The sequence below is a fragment of the Pseudorca crassidens genome, chromosome 4 (assembly GCF_039906515.1).
Source record: "Pseudorca crassidens isolate mPseCra1 chromosome 4, mPseCra1.hap1, whole genome shotgun sequence".
Classification (NCBI taxonomy): Eukaryota; Metazoa; Chordata; class Mammalia; order Artiodactyla; family Delphinidae; genus Pseudorca; species Pseudorca crassidens.
Window position 1 is genome coordinate 34,131,177 of NC_090299.1, and position 23,994 is coordinate 34,155,170.

At 36.5% G+C, this 23,994-nt stretch overlaps 1 protein-coding gene across 6 annotated transcripts in view; it reads right to left on the bottom strand.

Moving 5' to 3' along the window:
- The window catches only part of TET2 (tet methylcytosine dioxygenase 2), a 134,008-nt gene that overhangs the window by 19,815 nt on the left and 90,199 nt on the right, over nt 1–23,994 (bottom strand). For 3 of the 6 annotated variants that reach the window (XM_067735435.1, XM_067735434.1, XM_067735437.1), the window contains 5 exons: nt 17,147–20,601; nt 15,386–15,476; nt 13,888–13,981; nt 13,040–13,248; nt 317–467 (listed from right to left, as the gene is read on the bottom strand). In XM_067735435.1, coding sequence (XP_067591536.1) covers nt 317–467; nt 13,040–13,248; nt 13,888–13,981; nt 15,386–15,476; nt 17,147–20,555 — 3,954 coding nt within the window. In that variant the 5' untranslated portion in view covers nt 20,556–20,601. Of the gene's footprint in view, nt 1–316; nt 468–13,039; nt 13,249–13,887; nt 13,982–15,385; nt 15,477–17,146; nt 20,602–23,994 lie in introns of those variants that run through there. The other 3 variants (XM_067735436.1, XR_010942906.1, XM_067735438.1) reach the window with 3 other exon arrangements.

Consider the following 23,994-nt stretch of genomic DNA (forward strand, 5'->3'; position numbering starts at 1 on the left):
ATTTAGTTTTAATATGGAAATGACAGCTGTGTGAAACTCTGGAGTTTACATAGAAGACAAACAATAAGTGTAAAAGGCCATAAGTATAGTTTATGTTGATCAAACTTTATTACTTTAGTATCACATGGTTGTTATTATGCTAATTTTATAAAATATTATTGTGTGTGCCTACCGTTTAGCCAAAATTTTACTGATCTATCTCTGAGATGAAATTCTCTGTTAATGAGAGTTTGAGTATATTATATTGTTCACTTCATCTGTGCTCATCAATTCTCCATGAAAAATAAACAGATTATACATCAGGAAGTAAACAAACCTCTTTTGGGTCATCCCCAAGCAGCTTAAATTTTCTTGGGATCTTGCTCCTGGCAAACTTACATCCATTGTAGTACATGCTCCATGAACAACCAAAAGAAAAGGAGGCACCACACGTCTCTGGGTCCAGCCCCTGACAGGCACACGTTCTCCTGAGAAATCAAAGAACCAAGTTCATGACTATGGAGAGCACTGTCCAGGCTATAAATCTCATATTCTGGGTGTCTACATTCCAAAATGAACGCAAATTAGTTTTGAAAGAAGTCTAACTCTATATTAAGCTGTGCCACAATCACATTAGAAAAGAACTATTTCGATTGGCTTTAAAAGACAACTTGAACAAATATTTTATTGTAGTATAATACACACAGAGAAAGTACACATAATTTTATAGCTTCTCATCACTCACAAATGAAACATACACAAGTGAGTGCCACTCAAACTAAGAAACAAAACATATACTTGCACCCCTAAATCCCGTCTTATATTTCCTTCCAGGCATTGTCCTCCTAACAGTAACTTCTGTCAGAAGAGATTAGCTCTGCCTACTTTTATCCTATATAAAATATACTATATTCCTACTGAATATAGTGTATGTACGTGTGTGTATATATATATGCCTATTTTTATACTATATATACTATAAACCTACTGAATTTGGTATGTATGTGTGTATATAAATGTGTGTGTGTATATATATAGTTTTGCCCATTTTTATACAACGTATAGTATAGTACACACACATATGTATAGTTTTGACTATTTTTATACTACGTATAGTATGCTATATATTTCTATACTGTAGTATAAAAATAGGCAAAACTGTATGTGTATATGTATATATATGTACACATATACATACACACACATACATAACATACACATGTATATGCAGTTATCTAGTATAAGCTTATTTGTGTCTTCTTTTCTTCAACATTGTTTGGAATATCTATCCACATTGTTGCATGTAGTTATACTTTATATTGATGTATTTATTCACTGAGTACAGTTTCTATTATATGGATATGCCACAAATTAATCGTTCCACCATTGATGGGCATTTGAGTGCTTTCTAGTTTTTAGCTAAAATACAGTATTGTGACTTCACATCCCAAGTCAGTTATATCCTAAGGGCAATAGACAAACAAGCAAAGAAACCAAACATTAAAAACAGGATAAAACAACCCACTAGGAAAACAACTATATTCAGTAGGTATTTTTTCACAGCTGTACTGAGGTATAATTGACAAATAAAACTGTAAGATATTTAAAGTATACAACGTGATGATTTGATACAAGCATATATTATGAAAGGATTTTCCCATCAAGTTAATTAACACATCTATCACCTCACATATTTTTTTTTCTTGCAACGAACATTTAAGTTCAACTCTTTTAGCAAATTTCAGTTATATAGTAAGGTGTTATCAACTATAGTCATTAGATCCTCAGACCTTACTCATTTTATAACTGAAAGATTATATATATCCTTTTACCAACCTCTCCCTATTTCCCTCATCCCCCAGCCTCTCACAACTTTTCTACTCTGTTTCTGTGAGTTTGACTTTTGTTTTTTTGTTTTTGATTCCACATATAAGTAATATCAGGTATCTGTCTTTCTCTGTCTGGCTTATTTCACTTAGTATAATCCCCTCCAGATTCATCCATGTTGTCGAAAATGGCAGGATTTCCTTTTTTAAAAGCTGAATAATATTCCTCTGCGTGCGTTCACAAACCACATTTTTATCCATTTATCCATTGATGGACACTTAGGTTGTCTCCACACCTTGGTTACTGTGAATAATGTTGCAATTGGAATGCAGCTATCCCTTTGAGATAATGATTTCATTTCCTTTGGATACATGTTAAGAAGTGGATTGTTTGTTTATGTATGGCTCTCCTGACCTCACTGGACAGCAGTAGTCTTATTTGTAGTAATGATATTATTTTGAAATTACTTATGTATGTTGTGACATGAAGAGAACATTGTTAATGTCAAAAATAAGAATTTCAGTGTAAGATGAAATAAGTCTAAAGATAAGTAAATACCCTGTAAAATCCTATGAACAAGAAATAGTATGAACTCACGATATGAATTAAAAAGCTCAGATTTTCTCTTTCAAAAAAAAATTACTTCCTATATCAGTCCACTGAAAATGCCTAAAGTAACAATATCTTTGTAGCGATGGGCACATCTGGACACATACTGTGATCTCTAAATATCATTTCTCATTGAAATGAATGTAGGTTAAAATCCATGAGGGTTTTTTTTTTCAAATGAGTTAATAATGATACCAAAAAGAAAGAACAAACTAACTGATCATTTTTGGATGGTTACAAAGGCACCAAATCACTATTTTGAAATTTCACAACTAAAGATACTTACCATGCATTATTCTGTCATTTGTTTACAAATTATATTTAATGGTAACCAAACAGTTGATAATGAAAAGTTCTTTAAAGAATTCCGTCTAATAAATGCAGAAGGAATGTTATAATTAGAAGTTACAATTTCACAGATGTCAGCAAAAACGGCAGAATAAGGATCTCTGAAAATACCCTCCTCCACAAAAGCAAAAGGAAATCTGGTAAATATGGTCAGAATCAACTCTTCAGAAATATGGAAATTAACAAAAGACTTGCAGCAGTCCTGGAAGCATTTCTTCAAGAAAGGCAATGAAATTTTGGTAAGAAGCTAAGCTTTACAGTGTTTTAACTTGCCCTATTTCCACTGTCCCCAGAACTCCACGACACCCTTGAAAACCAACAGCCCACATTTATGGTGAAAATCGGCAGGCTGGCAACCACTGGAGAGGGCAGAATTAGGCTGGATATCCTCCAAAGCCCCATTCCTAGAGAAATGTCATTATTTTACCTATTTGGTAGTTCTCTAGAAGACACCACTGGCAAGGCTTTCTTCATTTGATCTGACTTGGAGTTCACCTATTGTATATAGCCTTTTCCCCACTGGAGATATTTGTTGAAAATAGTCAGAGGCAATTGTTGAACACTGCAGCTGCCTGAGGTCTTGGTAGACAAAACTAGCTAGACTGACCAAGAAAAAGAGAGAAGACCCAAATTACTAAAATATTATTAGAAATGAAACAGAGGATACTACCAATGACCTTATAAAAAGCATTATAAGGGAATACTATAAAAATGATCTATCAACAGGTTAGATAACTTAGATGAAATGGACAAATTCCCAGAAAGCACAAACTACTGAAACTGACTCAAGAAGAAATAGACCTATAACAAAAAGACTGAATTAGTAATCAAAAAACTTCCCACGAGGATAAGCCCAGGAGTACATGATTTTGCTGGTGAATTCCACTGAACATTTAAAAAATTAGCCCCAATCCTTTACAAATTCTTCCAAATAATATAAGAGGGAACCCTTTTCAATGTATTCTATGAATCCAGTATTACCCTGAAACCAAAAACAAAGACATCACAAGAAAACTATAGACCGATATCCCTTATCAATATAGATGAAAACATCCTCAATAAGATACTAGCAAATGGAATCCAGCAACCTATACAAAAAATATACATTATGGCCAAGTAATATCTATCCCAGAAATGCAATGTTGGTCCAATGTATAAAAATCAATCAATATGAAATACATTAACAAAGTGAAATGCAGAAAAAACATTTGAGAAAAGTACAACACCCTTTCATGATAAAAATACTCAACCTAAGAATAGAAAAAAAAATCTTCCTCAACCTGACAAAGAACATTTACAAAAACCCTACATTTAGCATCATACCTAATGGTGAAAAGCTGAAAGAAATCAGAGACAAGCAATAGCTGCTTGCTGTTGCTAATTCTGTTCAATATCTACTGTAGGTTGTAGCCAGGGAAATTACGCAAAAGCATCAAAAAAAAAAAAAAAGAAAAAAGTAGACATCTAGATTGGAAATGAAGAAATTAAACTATCTCTATTTGTAGATGACATGATTTTGTATGTATAAATCCTAAGGAATCCACCAAAAAAATTTGGCACTAATAAACTACTTAAATAAGCTTGTAGGATATAAGAGTAATATATAAAACCCAATTGTGTAAGTGTATCCTGGCAATGAACAATCCAAAAAAAAATCAAAACAATTCTACTTAAAACAGCATCAAAAAGAATAAAATATTTGGAAATTTGACAAAAGACGTGTAGGACTTGTACACTGAAAACTATAAAACATCATTGAAAGAAATTAAAAACCTAAATAAATGTAAAGACATCCTGTGCTAATAAATAGGAAGACTTAATATTGTTAAGATGTCAACACTTCCCAATTAATTTGCTGATTCAACAGAACCTCTGTCAAAATCTCAGATGGGGAAATTATTAAGTTCATCCTAAAATTCATAGGGACATGAAAAGGACCCAGAGTATCCTGTAGGACACTGTAAAGATCCTGTAAAAGAAAAACAGTTGGAAGATTTATACATCCCAACTTCAAAACTTACTATAGCAACTACAGCAATCAACAACATGTAGTATTGGCATAAGGATAGATATGTAAATTAATGGAATAGAAGAATCCTGAAATGACACATACATCTTTGTCAATTTTCAACAAGAATGAGAAGACCATTCAATATGGAAAAAACAGTCTCTTCAACAAATGGTGCTGAGACAACTGGATAGCCACATGCAAAAAAATGAAGTTGAACTCTTATCTCACATCATAACAGTGATCAAAGACCTAAATGGAAGAGCTAAAACTATAATACTCTGGGAAGAAAACATTGGGGTAAATCTTTAATACCCTGGATTAGGCAATGATTTCTTAAATATGACACTGAAAGTACAAGCAGTTAATTAAAAAAAAACTGACTTCATCAAAATTTAAAACTTTTGTGCTTCAAGGATATCATCAAATGAAGAGACAACCTACAGAATGAGAAAATATCTGCAAACCATGTATCTGATGAGTTCTAGTATCCAGAATATATAAAGAACTCTTATAACTCAAAAAACAATTAATTTAAAAAGGAGCAAAGATTTAAGAAAGGATTTCTTCAACAAAGATATATGAATAGCCAATAGCAAATGAAATAATGACTAACATCATTACTCATTAGGGAAATGCAAATCAAAACCATGAGATACACATTATACCCACTGGAAGGGGTATAATAAATAAAATAAATAAATAAAGGCAGCCAATAAGTAGTTTTGGTGAAAATGTGGAAACATCAGAACCTCCATATGTTGTTGGTAGGCATGAAGAGTGGTGCAGCTGTTTTGGAAAACAGTTTGGCAGTTCCTCAAAAAGTTAAACGTAGTTACCATATGACCAAAATTGTCACTGCTAGGTAAACACCCAAGAGAACTGAAAATGTATATCTATACAGAAACCTGTACAGAGATATTCATAGCAGCATTATTCATAATAACTAAAATGTCCATGAACTGATGAACAAAGAAAATGTGGTACACATATATGCAATGGAATATTATTCAGCCATAAAAAGGAATAAAGTACTGATTAATGTTATGACATGGACAAAACTTTAAAACATTATAAAAACCTAGGAATAAAATATGTAGGAATAAATTTACCTAAGGAGGCAAAAGACCTGTACTCTGAAAACTATAAGATGCTGATGAAAGAAATCGAAGATGATACAAACAGATGGAGAGATATACCATGTTCTTGGATTGGAAGAATCAATATTGCAAAAATGACTATACTACCCAAGGCAATAAACAGATTCAATGAAATCTCTATCAAATTACCAATGGCATTTTTCACAGAACTAGAATAAAAAATTTAAAAATTTGTATGGAAACACAAAAGACCCCAAATAGCCAAAGCAATCCTGAGAAAGAAAAATGAAGCTAGAGGAATCAGACTCCCTGACTTCAGACTATATTACAAAGCTACAGTCATCAAAACAGTTTGGTACTGGCACAAAAACAGAAATATAGATCAATGGAATAGAAATAAACCCATGCACCTATGGCCAATTAATCTATGACAAAGGAGGCAAGAATATACAATGGAGAAAAGACAGTCTCTTCAATAAGTCGTGCTGGGAAAACTGGAAAGCTACATGTAAAAGAAGGAAATTAGAACATTTTCTAACACCATACACAGAAATAAACTCAAAATGGATCAAAGACCTAAATGTAAGGCTGGACACTATAAAACTGTTAGAGGAAAACAGAGGCAGAACACTCTTTGACATAAATTGCAGCAACATCTTTTTTTGATTCACCTCCTAGAGTAATGAAAATAAAAACAAAAATAAACAAATGGGACCTAATTAAACTTAAAATCTTCTGCACAGTAAAGGAAGCCATAAATGAAACAAAAAGACAACCCACAGAATGGGAGAAAATACTGATATTTGCAAACAAAGCGATGACAAGGAATTAACCTTCAAAATATACAAACAACTCATGAAGCTCTATGTCAAAAAAACAATGCAATCAAAAAATGGGCAGAAGATCTAAATAGACATTTCTCCACAGAAGACATACAGATGGCCAAAAAGCACATGAAAAGATGCTCAACATCACTAATTATCAGAGAAATGCAAATCAAAACTACAATGAGGTATCACCTCACACAGGTCAGAATGGCCATCATCAAAAAATCTACAAACAATAAATGCTGGAGAGGGTGGGGAGAAAAGGGAACCCTCATACAGTTGGTGGGAATGTAAATTGGTATAGCCACTATGGAGAACAGTATGGAAGTTCCTTAAAAAACTAAAAATAGAACTACCATATGAGCCAGCAATCCCACTCCTTGGCATGTATCCAGAGGAAACCATAATTTGAAAAGATACATGCACCCCAGTGTTCACTGCAGCACAATTTACAATAGCCAAGACACGGAAGCAACCTAAATGTCCATCGACAGAGGAATGGATAAAGATGTGGTACATATATACAATGGAATATTACTCAGCCATAAAACAGAACAAAATAATGCCATTTGCAGCAACATGGGTGGACCTAGAGATTATCATGCTAAGTGAAGTAAGTCAGATAAATATCGTATGATACCACTCATATGTGGAATATTTAAAAAATGATTTACAAAACAGAAACAAACTCCCAGATTTTGAAAACAAACTTTTGGAGACCAAAGGAGAAACGTGGCTGGGGGGAGGGATAAATTAAGAGCTTGGGATGAACATATACACACTACTATATACAAAATGGATAACCAACAAGGATCTACTGTATAGCACAGGAAACTCTACTCAATATGGGAAAAGAATCTGAAAAAGAATGAATAACCTATAATAACCTATATGGGAAAAGAACCTGAGAAAGAATGAATATATGTATACATATAACTGAATCACTATGCTGTACACCTGAAACTAACACAACATTGGAAATCAACTATACTCCAATAAAATTTAAAAAAATTATGCTAAGTGAAAGAGGCCAGACAGATTAAATATTGTATGATTCTATTAATATGAAAAGCCCAGAAAAGACAAATCTTTAGAGACAGAATGTTGATTAGTAGTTGCCATTTAGGGGGGGAGGAGAATGGGAAGTGATTGCCTAATGGCTTTGAGGTTTCCTTTTAGAAGCAATGAAAATGTTGTACAACTTTGTGAATATACTAATGCACTGTACTGTATACTTTAAAAGGGTGAATTTTATGGTGTGTGAATTATATAGAAATTGAAAAAACTCACACATAACAAAATGACTTCAAGGTGATTTCCTATATGAAGTGGATTCTGAAAAGGCACCTTCATTTTTATAGGGGCCTTTCAAATATTGTTAGAATTTTTACATTGCAGCCTAATTTTAACATGGCTCAGAATTTGGCTAATGGTTAAATAACAAATCAGAGAAATTGTAATCAAAATATTTACCTATACAACAGATTTTTAAAAACACTCTCAACCTCTTAGGACTTCTAACTGTTAAAAAAAAAAAAAAAAAGGACTTCCCTGGTGGCACAGTGGTTAAGAATCTGCCTGCCAATGCAGGGGACACAGGTTTGATCCCTGGTCCAGGAAGATCCTACATGCCGTGGAGCAACTAAGCCTGTGCGCCACAACTACTGAGCCGGAGTGTCACAACTACTGAAGCCCGCGTGCCTAGAGCCCGTGCTCCGCAACAAGAGAAGCCACTGCAATAAGAAGCCCATGTACTGCAATGAAGAGTGGCCCCTGCTCACCTCAACTAGAGAAAGCCTGCACGCAGCAACGAAGACCCAATGCAGCCAAAAATAATAAATAAGTAAATATTTTAAAAAACAAAATTTAAACTAAAAATTATATCAGCCATTTAAACTTATGCAAGAATAGAAAAACTAGCAAAATAAATTAAATGTACATAACAAATTTATACTTTAAAAAATAAGAAAATTATCAATTTGCAAACTAATGGAAACAGGTAATAATCATCGATCGATGTGCTAAACCATTAGGTAGAAGTTTTCTGGTAAACTTTACGATGGGTGGATCAAGCTAACAACTCCTCAACTGAACGCTCATAACATCACTATAAATGGAACAAAGCAGATATTATGTCCCTCTTGATGGGTATGAAGAACTAAGATTATTTCATCACCACTTATGAAGCATTTTGCTAATATATACATTCACGCATACATACATATTTAACTCTAACTACCAGTGTACGGAAGATATTGGTGACAGAGGAACAAGTTAAGCAAGTGTGCACAGCCAAATCCAGAATGTGAGAAATTTTACAAAGCAAATCATACAGTCTCTTTAACAAATAAATTCATCAAAAAGAGAGGGGAAACTATAATAAAGTAAAAGAGCCTTGTGAATCATATACTGTATCTTACAAACTGGGACACTTTTGAGCGTAAAAGGAAGTTCTATCAATAACTATACTAGACAATAGGCATGAACTGGGACCTACTCAAAACCCTCAATCAAATGTAAGATATGGACTTTCTTTTCGTCAATACTTTTTTACTTTATATATATGTATATCTAATATGTATATGTGTACATTGGAAACAGTATCCAATTAGGGAATTTGAACATGGTCTGAATGTTAAATGATATTAAAGAATCACTCAATTTTGAGATGAATGATAATGACACTGTGACTAGGTTTTGTTTATTAAAAAAAAGAAAGTCCTTGGGCATATACCCTGAGAAAACCATGATTCAAAAAGACACACGCACCCCAATGTTCATTGCAGCACTATTTACAATAGCCAGGTCATGGAAGCAACCCAAACGCCCATCGACAGAGAAATGGATGGAGAAGATGTGGTACATATATACAATGGACTAGCCATAAGAAGGAACAAAATTGTGCCATTTGCAGCAACATGGATGGACCTAGAGACTGTCATACAGAGTGAAGTAAGTCAGAAAGAGAAAAACAAATATCGTGTATTAATGCATATATGTGGAATCTAGGAAAATGGTACAGATGAACCTGTTTGCAAGGCAGAAACAGACACACTGACATAGAGGAAAAAAACATGGACACCAAGGAGGGGAAAGAAAGGGTGGGATGAATTGGGAGACTGGGATTGACTTGTATACACTAATATGTATAAAACAGATAACTAATGAGAACCTACTGTACAGCACAGGGAACTCTACTCAGTGCTCTGTGGTGACCTAAACGGGAAGTAAATCCAAAAAAGAGGGGATATATGTATACATATAGCTGATTCACTTTGCTGTACAGTAGAAACTAATATTGTTTTACAACATTGTAAAACAACAAAGTCCTTATCTGTTAGTGATACACACTGAAGTGAACATAGCTTAGATGATATGGCCTCCGTTTTGCTTTAAAACACTGGTGGGGATGGGGTTAGGAAGTGGGGGGGGGCACAGAATATATAAAATAGTATAGGCAAAATGTTGATAAATATACTGCACTCCCTCATTTATGTATATTGGAAAATTTTTATAATATAAAGTTTCTTTAAAAGTTTAATATCACCCAGCATGGCAGAGACATTTCTGGCTTTGACTTCCTTATAATGACAGATACACTCCCACAACTCTTACTTGCCAAAAAATTATTGGTTAGGCTTAGTCATAAAATAAAAATCTCAAAGGGAAATCTTTAAAGGAGAAACAGCTGGCTGGGCTCAAAGGAAATGTAAAAATCCGTTTTGATTCTCCCACTGGAAGATGCTCTCGGAGTTCTTTTCTGGACTCACAGTGGGTGGTTATGGTGCATGTGGGCACTGGGATTTATAAGAACCCAGTGATGAGGGTCCCACAGCTTTCAATATTAAAATGAGTCAGCAGCCCCAATTTGAGATTACCCTCCATTCTTCACAAAAAAATCATAATTTTAACTTTTTCCAGAAATAAAACTTATTTTCTAGGGTAGAAGAAACTTCAAAAGCTATATCCGAGTGAAGTCTCTATTGCCATTGGTTAAGTGTCTATTTGAATCATGTACCTCAAGTATATTTTTTGTTTCTGGAAACTTGCTCTAAGTATAGGTAGCTCAAAGCTGGAACGTCATCTAAATAACTACTCATCTTTATCTTGAAATTATAGGCGAAGTTAAGCAAAAGTATACAGATTGGCCTTTAAAATGTCAATATTTGAAGCACATCTTTTAATAGTTTTGTTCTTGTCCCTATTAATTTTTCTTAGACCCTGGCCCAATCATCATTCATGGTTTTCAAATGCAAAATAACATAATTTAGGAAAGTTCTTAACATAGAATCTGACATATAGAAAGAAATTCTATTTCAGACAATAGCATTTATAAGAATCAAAGAAAAGCCTTCAGGGGAAAAATAACAAAGATGTATAATATTAATAAAAATTAAATCAATTACAAAGAATGTGAAATATAGTTTGCAAGAAACTTCAAGAAATTTAAATAAAACAAATGTCATTTTCACAAGAAGTTCTTTGGTGGTTTAGAAGTTCCAGCTACCAAGTCTAAGAGGAAGTCTGCTCTACAAAAACAAGGCAGTGTCGCTGAATTCCTGAGAAAATTGCTATCACCAACATCAGCTCAAGATGCCTTAACTTTCATTTTCTTTCTGATTAAAGACACCTACATACATTTTTTTCAAGGAGAAACAAGGAATGTTAGGGTAAATGGAATATTACTTTATACCTAAAGCAGTCAATCACAAGTTTGAGTCATGTCTTATGAATCAGCCACTTCTACCTGTCCAACCTATCATTTGTAAAAGTGGGTTGATGGCCTTGAGGTACACACCATGACATTTTGGGATCATAACTATCATAGAAAGCTAAGCCACACTTTCATATGTGAAAAGTAACTTTCCTAAACAGATTGTTTATAGTTGATTTGCAACCCTCCCTACCCACCCCCAATGACCCAGAGGGAGAACCTATGTTAATATACAGTAAAACCATACCAGTTAGAGTAATAGTCAGCAAAAGGACAAATTTGGTTAGCAATGGATTGTTGCAGTGAGCAGCACAATATTTCCATAAGCTCAGTAAACTCTTTTGTAGTTTGGTGGATGCAGAAGAAAGGTGACTAAAGGAAGAAGTGCAGGGACTTCCCCGGTGGTCCAGTGGTAAAGAATCCGCCTTCCCATGTAGGGGATGCGGGTTCGATCTCTGCTCAGGGAACTAAGATCCCACGTGCCGCGGCGTGACTGAGCCCGCGCATTGCAACTAGAGAAGCCCGCGCGCCGTGACTACTGAGCTTGCGTGCCTCAGCGGGAGGCCCTGCGTGCCGCGAACTACAGAGCCCACGTGGCCTGGAGCCCAAGCACCACAACTAGAGAAGAGAAAACCTGCACGCCACAACTACAGGGAAGCCCGCGCCACAACGAAAGATCCCGCATGCCTCAACTAAGACCCGACGCAGCCAAAAAAATTTAAAAAAACTAAGAAAAAAGTGTAATATTAAAATTATTTTAGTACCGACTGTGAGTAAAATAGCTACATAGGATTTCAGTGCTGCACTGTGAATTTTCCTGTATTATTTTAATGATATACGAGAATAGCATAGCAGAAGGAAAATAAAAAATTAAGCTTTCTCCAAGTGAAGATGTAAACTTCCTGCAGGCAGATAAGGTTAAAAAACAAAAAACACAAACAAAACCATACCAGCACTTGGATGCATTAAATATATTTAACTGCATACCTCGCTCTCCTATTCCAAATTTTCATATTTCTAGAAAATAATGCCCATCCATAGCCACTAATTTCTTGATTATTTAGTAGCAGTAAAAGTGGAAGTGATTTTGATTATTATTATGGAAATAATGGACTAGATTGCAATGAAGTCAAAATCAGTTTGTTTCTACAGAACTTTTATAAGTAAGCCTTGTATTTTTATGTTTGTTACATATAAAGTCCTTGACCTGGGAATCCTAAAGTTTCTCACCAAACTGTCTCAGATACTGCTACACAGAAGTGGTGTCAATACTTACTAGTGTGGTGGCTAGGCACACTAAACAGTTGTCACTTGCAGTAAGCGGACACATAAATATTTTCAGGTTTATAGTATGGTTGAGTTTGTGGGTACAGACACTCAGATTTCCAGCAAGCTGCTTCTAACTCATAGCTACACTGTCCGAAGGTACAAAATATTAGTAAATGAAATTGCTTCGAAGTATCCATGTTAGCATTAGCAAATGCAAGTTCCTACTGAATGGCTGTGAAGCAGGCATTTTGATCCCTGTTTTGTAAATGTGAAAACGTAGTTTCAACTCTCTGCCCTCAAACCAACAATTAAGCTTTCCTAGCAGTGGAAAGAGAAGAGAGGCCTGGGATGCACTTACTCTTCATTCAGGGCACACCGACGATTGGTGAGCGTGCCGTATTTCCTCAGGGTCTCGGTGAGCTCGGAGTACAGTTTGTCAGCCAGAGAGAGTGGGATTCCTTCCCACACCAGGATGAGAATCACAATCACCGCAGCCTCACAGGTGTGGCCAGCTCGCTCTCGCACCAAGCACAGTAGCTTCTCCTCGCTGCAGCTTCTGCGAACCACCTGTTCGGGTCACCATTCCACCCCAACACCCACCACCCCAACCAAAACAAAACAAAGGTCACTTGCAGCAGATGAGAGCATTGACTGACGTCTGTATATTTTCTCAAGTCTGGGTCACAATTAAGGCGACATATACCAGCACCTGCAACTTGCCTTTTGCTGCCCATCTATAACGTCGGGGCTTACCCTGGGGTCAGAACTGGGAGAGATGCAAAAGCACTCGGGGTGTAGCAGACTCGACCCAGTACAGTGGGGACAATGCTCCCTGCACTAAAGCCAGAGCTAGATGGAAGACAAGCAAGCCTTTAAAGTTCAAGGTCTTCAAAAATGACAAAGATTAACTGCAGGTACTTAAAGGATGAAGGACCTCTTCCTCACATGCCGGGAAGAATTACACTTCTAGCAGGCACTTGAACAGATCTCCTCCTCACTATTAAATTTTTTCAATTAAATACAGTTTGTACATGATTTTATACTAATCTGCCTTTTTCTTAAGAGATGACACGTGATAAATATAAGCAATATTCCTTTCAACTGGCATAAATGATTCTCTGATCTGATAACCCAATTCCCAGGGTTAGATGAATGAATCAAAATGCCCAAGACTGAAGACCAAAGGCCTTGTCAAGTCACACTTACCCATTTGGCAATAGGACATCCCTGAGAACTTTTGCCTTCTTTACCAGTATAGATGACTCTTTCAATCCTAATAGCTTTACCCTTCTGTCCAAACCTTAAAGAAATCCACAGAAACACACACACACATAAAATTAGCAAATGAATCTAAGAGGCAACCAATATATTGAACATTTGAGCATAATTTTACTCTATGGCCACATCCTGAGAAATGAATAGTTTATTTTTAAAAAACAGAACTAAGCCAAGCAAACTGGATAGTAGACTTTAAGCCTTGTATTTCTTCAGTATCAAAATATACTGAAAATTGTAATGAACTATTTTGAAATTATATGATGGGTAAAAATAATGGGAAAGCTTATTTTTATACATAATTTCACAAAGCACAAAACTTTTTAAAGTTTGTTAAATTCAGTCTTCTAAAATAACGTACTATTTGTCCTTTACTAAATTTAGTTATTTTAAAACTTGGGGACTCATTTTAGTTAGGACTGTTTCTCTAAGAATCTCTCATTTTTTTAAAAAGGCTGGCAAATAACCAGTATCCAGCAATTTTGAAAATATAGGATAATTCTAGAAATAGATTATATTTTCCCTTATAACCAAAGCACTACTTACTCCTTGCTAATACAAGAGGGCACTTAGGGAAATTCACTATTTCTGCCAGGCTACTAGACAATTATTTAGTGAATTTCTATGTGCTCATTTAGAAATGAATAATTTGAATTTTGGGCAACAATGATATGGAATATGTCCTTGCTGCCCAGAATGTCTCCTAATGTATTTTAATGATAAAAATGCCTACCTCTTAAAGAAAAGGCACCCTAGCGTAATAACAGCTCAGAGCTGTGGATACCTATATGAAAGTCTCTCTCTGCATTGATTATCTTGCTCATAACAGTCTTCAAGTCTGCAAGATGACATGCAGGAGTAACTGTGTAGATTCAGGTAAGTACTTGCATACCTATGACTGACAGGTAAAAAAAAAAAAAATGCAGCTATAAATAGAATCTGTCTCTATTTCTATTCAGTACATCACTCTTGCCCTCTGCTCATACTAATGGACAACTTCCTTGGAGATAACTACTCATTTATAACTCTAGGTGAATTCGACTCAATGGGTCCTTTCTTATACCACCTTTCCCCCCTTTTCCTTTTTTATCATCGAGTGGGAAAACCAGAGTGGGCGCTCTCTTTGCAGCCTGTGCCAGCACCCTTGTGCCTAGCAGGCCGGCTGGCTGGTTCTTGTTCATGCCTGGGTTTTCTGGCATCCATCTCAAAGTGGGCAGCCTATGCCAGCTTGCAGGCTATTAGTCCTGTCAAATATTGTGACTCTCTGGTGAATAGCACAGTGTGTAGTGTTGGCAACCCTGGAATAGCTAAGCCTACTAATAATTACTCAATTTACAATTGTTTACTGCTTTGTATGTGAAAGCTGGAAAAATTCTGACATATACAAAAGGATAAACGTTAATCTGCCCTGTGCCTTTGCGTTAATTACCTTTCTTCCATGATTTCTCTAATAGCTGCCACATTAGGACCTGCTCCTAGATGGGTATAAAAAGGACCTTCATCTTTTTCAATAATTTGCTCTGTTGAGATAATAGAAGATTATTATTTTAGACCTCAATTATACTAAATATAAAGGCTACATCCACAAAGCTTATCCCCCACCTGTACATTAAGGGTCCTAAATGTGACTTTAAACATTTTTTTTCTTTAAAATGAGTAAACTGATGGACTAATCTATTAGAAAATGTGCCAAATAATTAAGTATATGTCCATTCTGCCTGTTGGATAAAAATATATTAAATTGCATTTCAGATATGGGATAAGGAATTATTTTAAATCAAGTAAGTGGAACTAAATAGACAGTGAGGGAATTAGAATGTATTATATGTAATATCAACTACAGTCCAATCTTTTAAACTGAAGAAAAAAAAATTACAGCTTACTAGAAGCCTGCCTGTTATTTGGATGTTAAAAGATTAAAAATAAAATTTCCTGTCCTATCTCACCCCCAGGATTTTGTTCAGTTTATTGTCAAGATACCTTTTTCTCCTCTCGTTTCCCCACAATATTCGATTACTCTGTTTTGAAAATAAGAACATTCAATCCAGACCCATGTTGTATGTACTACTTTACTTTAGAACAACTTATGATGAGAGAAAATATTGAAGAGAGGGTCAGATAAAAGGAAGAGGCTCTTGTACACTATCAAAGATGAGAAGTGGGGAAAAAAAGGTTTGTATGATAGGAGAAGGGTGTGAAGATGAGTATAACTTACCCAGTGTTGTCTATGACATGTGTGGCACATTAGGCCAGTGAGGCAATAATATTACCCCCACACAAAGGGGCAGTACGGATCTTCCCTCCATCCTTCTATAAAATGTGGAGTGTACCATTTTAAGAGGAATAACATAAAGTGGGTGGACCATTAGCCACATTAGTTGAACGCTGGTTTTTACAAATGTCTTCTACTGTATCCAAGCTGAGTAGCTATAATTAAGATCTTTATATATATATATATAAAATTGCATCAATCAGCAAAAAGTTTCCCTATTCCAACAGACCTATCATGCATCTTGAATTTTAACAAAAAGATGCTTGTTTAAAAAAAAGAAAGGGAAATAGCATATTTTCTATCAAAAAGATGAAACTTTTAAAGAGAAAATATCAAATATAAATCACACAATGTTTCAAATGCATACACGGAGAAAGGGCAACTTTATGAATATTCAGGACTTTGGCATTAAAATTTCCCCTAAGTCACCAAGACAGAAGATGATAATGTCCCCTTATCTATTATAGAAGTTAACCTTGTAAAACTACTAATACATTCAATCTTGAATTAAAAAATATTAAAAGCTCCTACATTAGTTTGCATAGGGCAGTTATTTTCTCATTTTAACAAGGTGTTTTTACTGCCTGGCTATCTCTCCAGGAGATATACAAAGAGTTAACTAGATTGATTAGGCTAAAACAGATACCTTTATATTTTAAACGGTTTGAAGGGAGGGACAAATGAGCATGCACAATTTTTTAATTTTTTTGAAAAACTGAATGTAAGTGAAGTTCTCTCTTGCACAGCACAAGCATCTGTAATTTAAAGACAAGAAATGTAAGCTTCAGGTTTTTATGAGCCTTCACAAATTGCTGCCAGACTCAAAGTTTTTAAAAAGAAAGAAAAATCCCATATCTGAAGATAAATTTGCTAATTCTGGATAAACACCATGTGTCTCAGTACATTTCTGGCACTTACCTACACATCTGCATGACGGGAAATCATACTGAGTCTTGACAGGTGTATCCAATAAATTTTTTATAGGAGTATCTAGTAATTTGGAAGGTGACTCTAAAAAATTATTGAGAACAGAACCAGCTGTTCTTTTGGTTGGTGTCTTTTCTGAGGAAGGCATTGCTTGCTGCTCTAAAGCTGGGGTGTGGCTATCAAGTTCTGCAGCAGTGGTTTGTCTAGTTAAAACTGTGACTGGCCCTGACATTTCAACTTTTACTTGCTTCTGTGATTTTAGAGTAAGAGCCTTATGGTCAAATAATGATTTGACCTGAAATTGCTTCAGATGCTGCTCCATGGTCTCAAGGATGCTCCGCTGCTGCATGTTATCACAGCTCGGAGGTGGAATCTCCTGCTTGGGTATCTTTTTCCACATTTTGTTTTCTGGCTGTGCTGACATGAGGCGCATACAGGCGTGGGGCTTGGATCCCGGTTCGACTTTAATTGGCCTTTGCATCTGACTATGGCAAGACTCGGCTTGGAGCTGTTGTGTTTGCTGCTGTTCTTGCTTATGCAAAAGGTGCCACCTTAGAGCAGCATGCTTTTGGATGTCCTTCTGGGGCAGGGTCTGAATGTGACTTCCTGCCTGATTGGGCAAAGGGAACGCATTTGCTTGGTTTTGCATCAGGTACCTTTGCTGAGCGAGCTGTGCAGCTTGTTGACTAGACACATCTTGGTTTCTATTTTTATATCCCTGTAGAACTGAAGCTTGTTGAGGCTTCTGTTCTAGTTCTTGAAAGCACCTGTGAAGAACATCTTGCTTTGGGGTCACATTATTTGGAAAATATTGCATGTGATGTGAGTTTGGGATCTTGTTTCCTGCAAAGAGTTCAGAATTTACAGTCTGTTCTTTATTTTCTGGAACTACGTGTATATTGTTTGAACAAGAAATCTGCACTTTGCTTGCATTTGACTTCAAGATCTGACCATAGGGGGAATTTATACTATTCATATTCTGTACTTGCTCCAGTCCCACTTGGGGATTATGAGTCTGGAACTCACTTGATTTTGAATGTTGATCTTCACCACGAAAGCATTTTTCTCCTTTAATCTGGCTAAAGAATGATCCTTCTCTTTGCTGATCACTGTTGCCTTGGGGATGAGAAAAGGTCTGGGGCATCTGTTCCTTATTCGTCATCTGTAGTTTTTGCTGCTGTTGCTGGTTTTGAGAGAGATGTGAAGTCTGGGATGGTTGTGTTTGTGCTGCCTGCTTATGAGGCTTATGTTGTGAAAGGTGTGAGTTTGAGAATGGGTCAGTCTCGGAAGCCTGTTGATTCAAGTGCCGTTTCAATGTTGGGGGCATGAGTTTCTCAGTTTGGGGATCTGGTCTTTGTTGGAAATGACACCTCAGGGCACAGACTGACTGTCTGTGAGCTTCGGGTGAAGGGTCCGTTTTGGAGAAGTGCACCTGGAGTGAGGGTTTTTGGAACTGGAGATGCTGGTCCACTGTACCTTGAGACTGCCCTTGATTCATCTCAGCTTGGTACCTTGGTGGTCTCTGCTCCGGCTGCATTATTTTCTGGGTGTAAGCTTGCCCTGGGAGCCCCCCAGGCACGTTGGAATTTCCAGTGTATTGTTTGGAGGTCATTTGATGGGAGGGGTTGGACTGATACTGAAGAATTGACCGCAGGGTTGCCTCATTACATTTCAGATGGGATTCTGCTTGATGACAGTGAGGGGCCTTCAATTCAATCCATCCTGGTTTCAGATAGGGCTGTGTTGGGAGCACAGGGTCTCGTGTCTGTTCCTTGTCTTGACTCTTGAAGATCTCTTGCTCTTTGTGTCCCATCAACTGCTGGCAGTGGTCCTGTGCATCTCCACTGCTACCAAGAATTGGTGGGTTATGTTTGAGATGTTCTGATAGTTGTCTTGTTTTCTCAGAACACAATGGAAACGTCATTGTCCCTGGAGTCCGTATGTCATTCTTGTTAACACAATAATTCTGAGGCCTTTCTGGAAGCATCGGAGAGGGGTTGGATACTTGTGTAGAGGGAGTTGGACTCCGGGATGGTGGTGCCTCGTGGTGACCCTCTATTTTCACTTCCCTTAAAAGAGTTGTGTTACTTTGGTTGGGGTAGTGATGGTGTTCTTCCAAAACTCCATCATTCAGAGTGCTTTTTCCTTCAGAAGGAAGCTGAGGAACCTGCGGAAGAGGCGGAGGGGGAGAAAGAAGCAATTGTGATGGTGGTGGTGTGGTAGTGGCAGAAAAGGAATCCTTAGTGAACACTGAGCTTTGCTTGAAGTAAGCACCATTCATTTCATTTTGCTTTAAATACCGTTCAGAGCTGCCACCAGGAGCCTGCAAATTGCTGCTGGAACCTGAACAGAATTCTTCACCAGATACTAGCTTTGTGGTTCCTTGGATGTTACTGTTTTCTGCCAGAGACGGGCATATCTCAAAAACTGACTTTCGTTGCTCTGGTTTCGGAAAGGGACAAGCCCCTAGCACTGCAGCTGGTATACTGGCACTATCAGCACCACAGGCCTCAGTCACCACTGCAGCTGGCTCTGGAGGCAGCTCAGAGTTCGAGGTCTGTGGGAAATTGATCTGCCCTGAGGTATGCGATGGGTGAGTGATCTCACAGGACAACTCATTAGTAGCCTGACTGTTAATGGCATGTATGTGAGATGTGGTTTTCTGCACCGCAATGGAAACACAATCTGGATAATATTGAGACAGCGTCTTTTCCAGGAGTTCACCATGTGTGTTTTCCATGGAAGAGGCAGAAACTGTAGCACCATTAGGCATTAGCACTGCCTTATTTTTAAGAAGTAATACAATGTTCTTGTCGTGGTAGTTAGCATTTTTCCCCTCCTGTTGGTTCAGAATCTGAAGCTCTGGATTTTCAGATCCACTGCAGTTATGTGATGAAAAAACAGTGAAATCTTTAACTTCATTTCCTTGGGCTGCAGAGCTAACAGATTCTCTCTTGTCACTCATATCGGAGACATTGGGTTGACTGCTGCCTTTGCCTGGATTTCTTTCTTGGCTTTCCCCGAAGTTCTTGCTTTCTCCATTGGCCTTTTGGTCTTGTTTCAGTTTCTTGTTCTGATGGAGCCCAGAGAGAGAAGGTTCACTAACTGTGCGCTTTATCCCTCCATTTTGCAAACATCTGGAATACCCTCTACTTTCTTGTATGAAGTCTGGACTCACGCGGCTATTCTGACTTCCCTTCATGTGGGGTATTCCATAATGACTCTTGCAAGGCTGCCACTTGGTGTCTCCATTTACTTCTGGATAAGGTCTCTTGGTTAATGGGCTTCCATTCTGGAGCTTTATAGCCAGAGGTTCTGTCTGGCAAATGGGAGAAGAAGATGGTATCAGGAATGGACTCAGTCTGTTGCCCTCAACATGGTACGTTCTATCCTGTTCCATCAGGCTTGCTTCGGGGCCATCCACAAGGCTGCCCTCTGAATGAATTCTAAAGCGTATGGAAACAAAAATTAAAGTACATTAATATATATCTAACACTAACAGTGCACCTTAGAGAAGAACTGGGGCATTAATGATACTGGAATTCCTAGACATAGCAAACCACGATACTCATTTTCATGTCTCGGAGTGACAGCCAAGAGCTACTCAGGAAATGATTATTCTTGTCTTACCAGCAACTCTGAAATATTTATGGTCACAGTAAACAAAGATCAAAATCAACAGCTAATGTGGGAAGTTCATACTGTATTAGTAAATAGTATCAACTTCCTTCCCAAATAATTTTTTTTGTCAAAATGCTAAAAACAATAGAGAAAGACGACCTCCTTTCTTTCTTCTCTAGCACCTTACATATCCGATCATTTGCTAAGTTCTATCAATTCCATTTCCTATGTATTCGTTGAATCATCTTCACTGCCACTAGGTAGCCAGATCTACATTATCTTGCTTCATTATCTACTGTAATAGCTTTTTATAGATTTCTCCTGAGCCCAGCCTGTCCTCTTCCCAGTCCTTCAAGGATCCTTCAAACTGTTATCAAAGGAAATGTTCTAAAAGGCAAATCTGATGTCATACCCTTCTTAACACACTTTATTGACTCCATATTGCCTGCATTAGTAGTTCTCAAACTCTTTACCCAGACACACCTGGAAGATAAGGCACAGTCTCTGCAGTGTTGACATTCCAGGGGAGGGGGTAGGGGTGAAAGTGTAGTTTATAAAATGCCTTTTCTAAGTGATTCTATATTTTCCTCTACAAGATCTGGCTGCCTACTTCTTTTGAGAATTCCTGCCTAATATAAATGGTTTTTCATATGCAGGTTTCTATTTTTCTGTCCTCCTACTTGCTCCCACAGATTATACTCCAACTATAACAACAGCTTATAAATACCCAAACATTGCAAGCTGTTTCAGACCTCCATGCTGTTGTTTTATCTGCCTAGACTGCCTTCCTAGTCCTCTTATTGTGCACTGTGACTCCTGTGTCTGGTTACAACTGTCTCAGATCACCTCCCCTAGAATTTTTTCCTTGATTTTCCAAAAGAATTACTCACTCCCAGTTTTATCCTGCTTTTTGATCTTGTATATGGTCTACTGCTGAACATATCACATTCAACTGTATTTTGTTTACTCTCTCTTACTGGACTGTGAATTCCTTAAAAATATCCTACTCTATTTATCTTTGTGCTTAGAGTGAGCATCCAATCAGTTTCACTAGATTGATATAAATTTGCTCATCTTGTGATCACTTCTTTATTCAGTCATTCATTCAAACTTTTCAAGATCAATCCTGATGGAGATTTCAAAGTCCAAAATGATAGGGAAAGCAAGAAGAAATGGGCACCAGAAAAGCAAAAATAATCCATTATATAAAGTGAATGCTGCCCCATTCATTATAGAGTCATGCTTTATTTTCCCACAGTTTTTCTCATTAAATTTATTTTAAGGCTATAAGTAGGAAAAAAAAATCAAGACTATTTTCCCTTTGGGCTATAAAAAAGCTCTATTAAAATAGCCATTGCTTACTAACCAAGACAAATGAAACAGAGGAAGAAACAAACACTGGGAAGCAACACTAAAGTTATCATTTGCAGAGTATAAGATTGTATACTGGCCAACCAAGAGAATCAACTGAGAAACTGTTACAGACGACAGTAAAGTAGCTAGAAAAAAAAAAATCAACAGCCTTGGTACCTAAAAGCAACAATCAGTCAGAAGCTATGGTGGAATAAAAAACTGTAATAGAAAAAATATTTTTATAATACTAAGAACAAACTTAAAAAGAAATGTGAAAGACCTATCTGAATAAAACGTTAAAACAATACTGAGGGATACCCAAACACAAAAACAAAACAAGTAGAAAGATATAATATGTACTTGTATAGTTGTCAAATTAATCTATTCATTTAATGTATTTTCATAAAAATACTAAAAGAATGGGTTGAGTTATTAAGAAGCTGACTCTAAAGTTCATGTGGAAAAATAAACAAATTGGATAACCAGGAATAATCTGAAAGAGAATCATAATGGGGCTCGGGCAGTGTAGGAGCCAAATGGAAAGATATTAGAAAGCAACAAAAGCTCTACTGTACTTAAAACAGCTCGTACTTGCACATAAATAGATAATAGAGTGTTTATAAGACCAATGGAATAGAATAGAATGTCCAGAAATAGATTCATACACACATAGAAATATAGTATGAGGTAATGATGGCATTTCAAATAAATATATTAGAACAATGGAATAGTTTTCTGAAAAAATGATACAGTTGGATCGGTCCCTTACATCTTGTACCAAAATGTATTCTAGATGGATTTAAATTCTGAATATGGAAAACAAAACCCTAAAAAAAATTAAAAACAGCCTGAGAAAACAAAAAAAAATAATCGAATGACTGGACAAGGTCTTTGTGACACAAAATCTAGAAGCCATAAAAGATGAGGAAGTTCAATAAACTTTGTGCATGTAAAAATAAACCCACAGCTAAGTTAAAAGTTACATAATACTTAATATACAGGACTCATACACATTGACAGGGAAAAGACCAACTATCAAACAAGAAAAAATAAGCAAAGGACATGGACAGTTCACAGAAAATGAAATGCAAGTGGCTTTTAAATATTTTTAAAATGTCCATCAGAACTTATAAAAAGAAATGCAAATTAAGACTGCAACAAGATAGTTTTTTTTTCCAAATTGGCAACGAACAAAAACTTTAATAATACACTATGTTGGCAAGCATACGGGGAAACAGACATGTTGTCACGTAGTTCTCAGGAGTCAAAACTAATACGAGTACCATACAGGAGGATTTAGCAATATCTACAGAATTTCGTAGAAACTTCCTTTGATCCTTCAGTTTTAAACTCTCATCTAACAAATATGCACATATTTGTTAAATCATGTATGCACAGTGTTTTGCACTAGCAAAGTTTGGAAACAACCTATATTTTCAGATGAAGTATTTCCAAGTAATTAAATGAAGTAAAGAAAGCTGCAGAACAGTATGTATAAGAATGCCACAACCTGTACCTTTACAAAAATAAAAATAAAATCAGCTCTGGGAGAATATACAACAGACTGGCTATAACACTTTGCCTCCAGGAAAAGGAATGGAGAGGCTGGAGAATAGCACTGAGAGGGAGATTGTTTTTAACTCTGTCATTTTGGAACTTTTAGGCATGTATATTAATAAAACTTAAATCAAAAGGTCATAATTCCTAATGACAAAAAGAACAAAGTGATATTTTTATTTCTGCTAGACCTACTTCCTTTCAAATGTTAAGAGATGGGCTAGATGTGCACAGTCACTAGTCACAAATGGCCGTTGAGCCTTTGAAACGTGGTTAGTCCAAATTGAGATGTTCTGTAAGTATATATA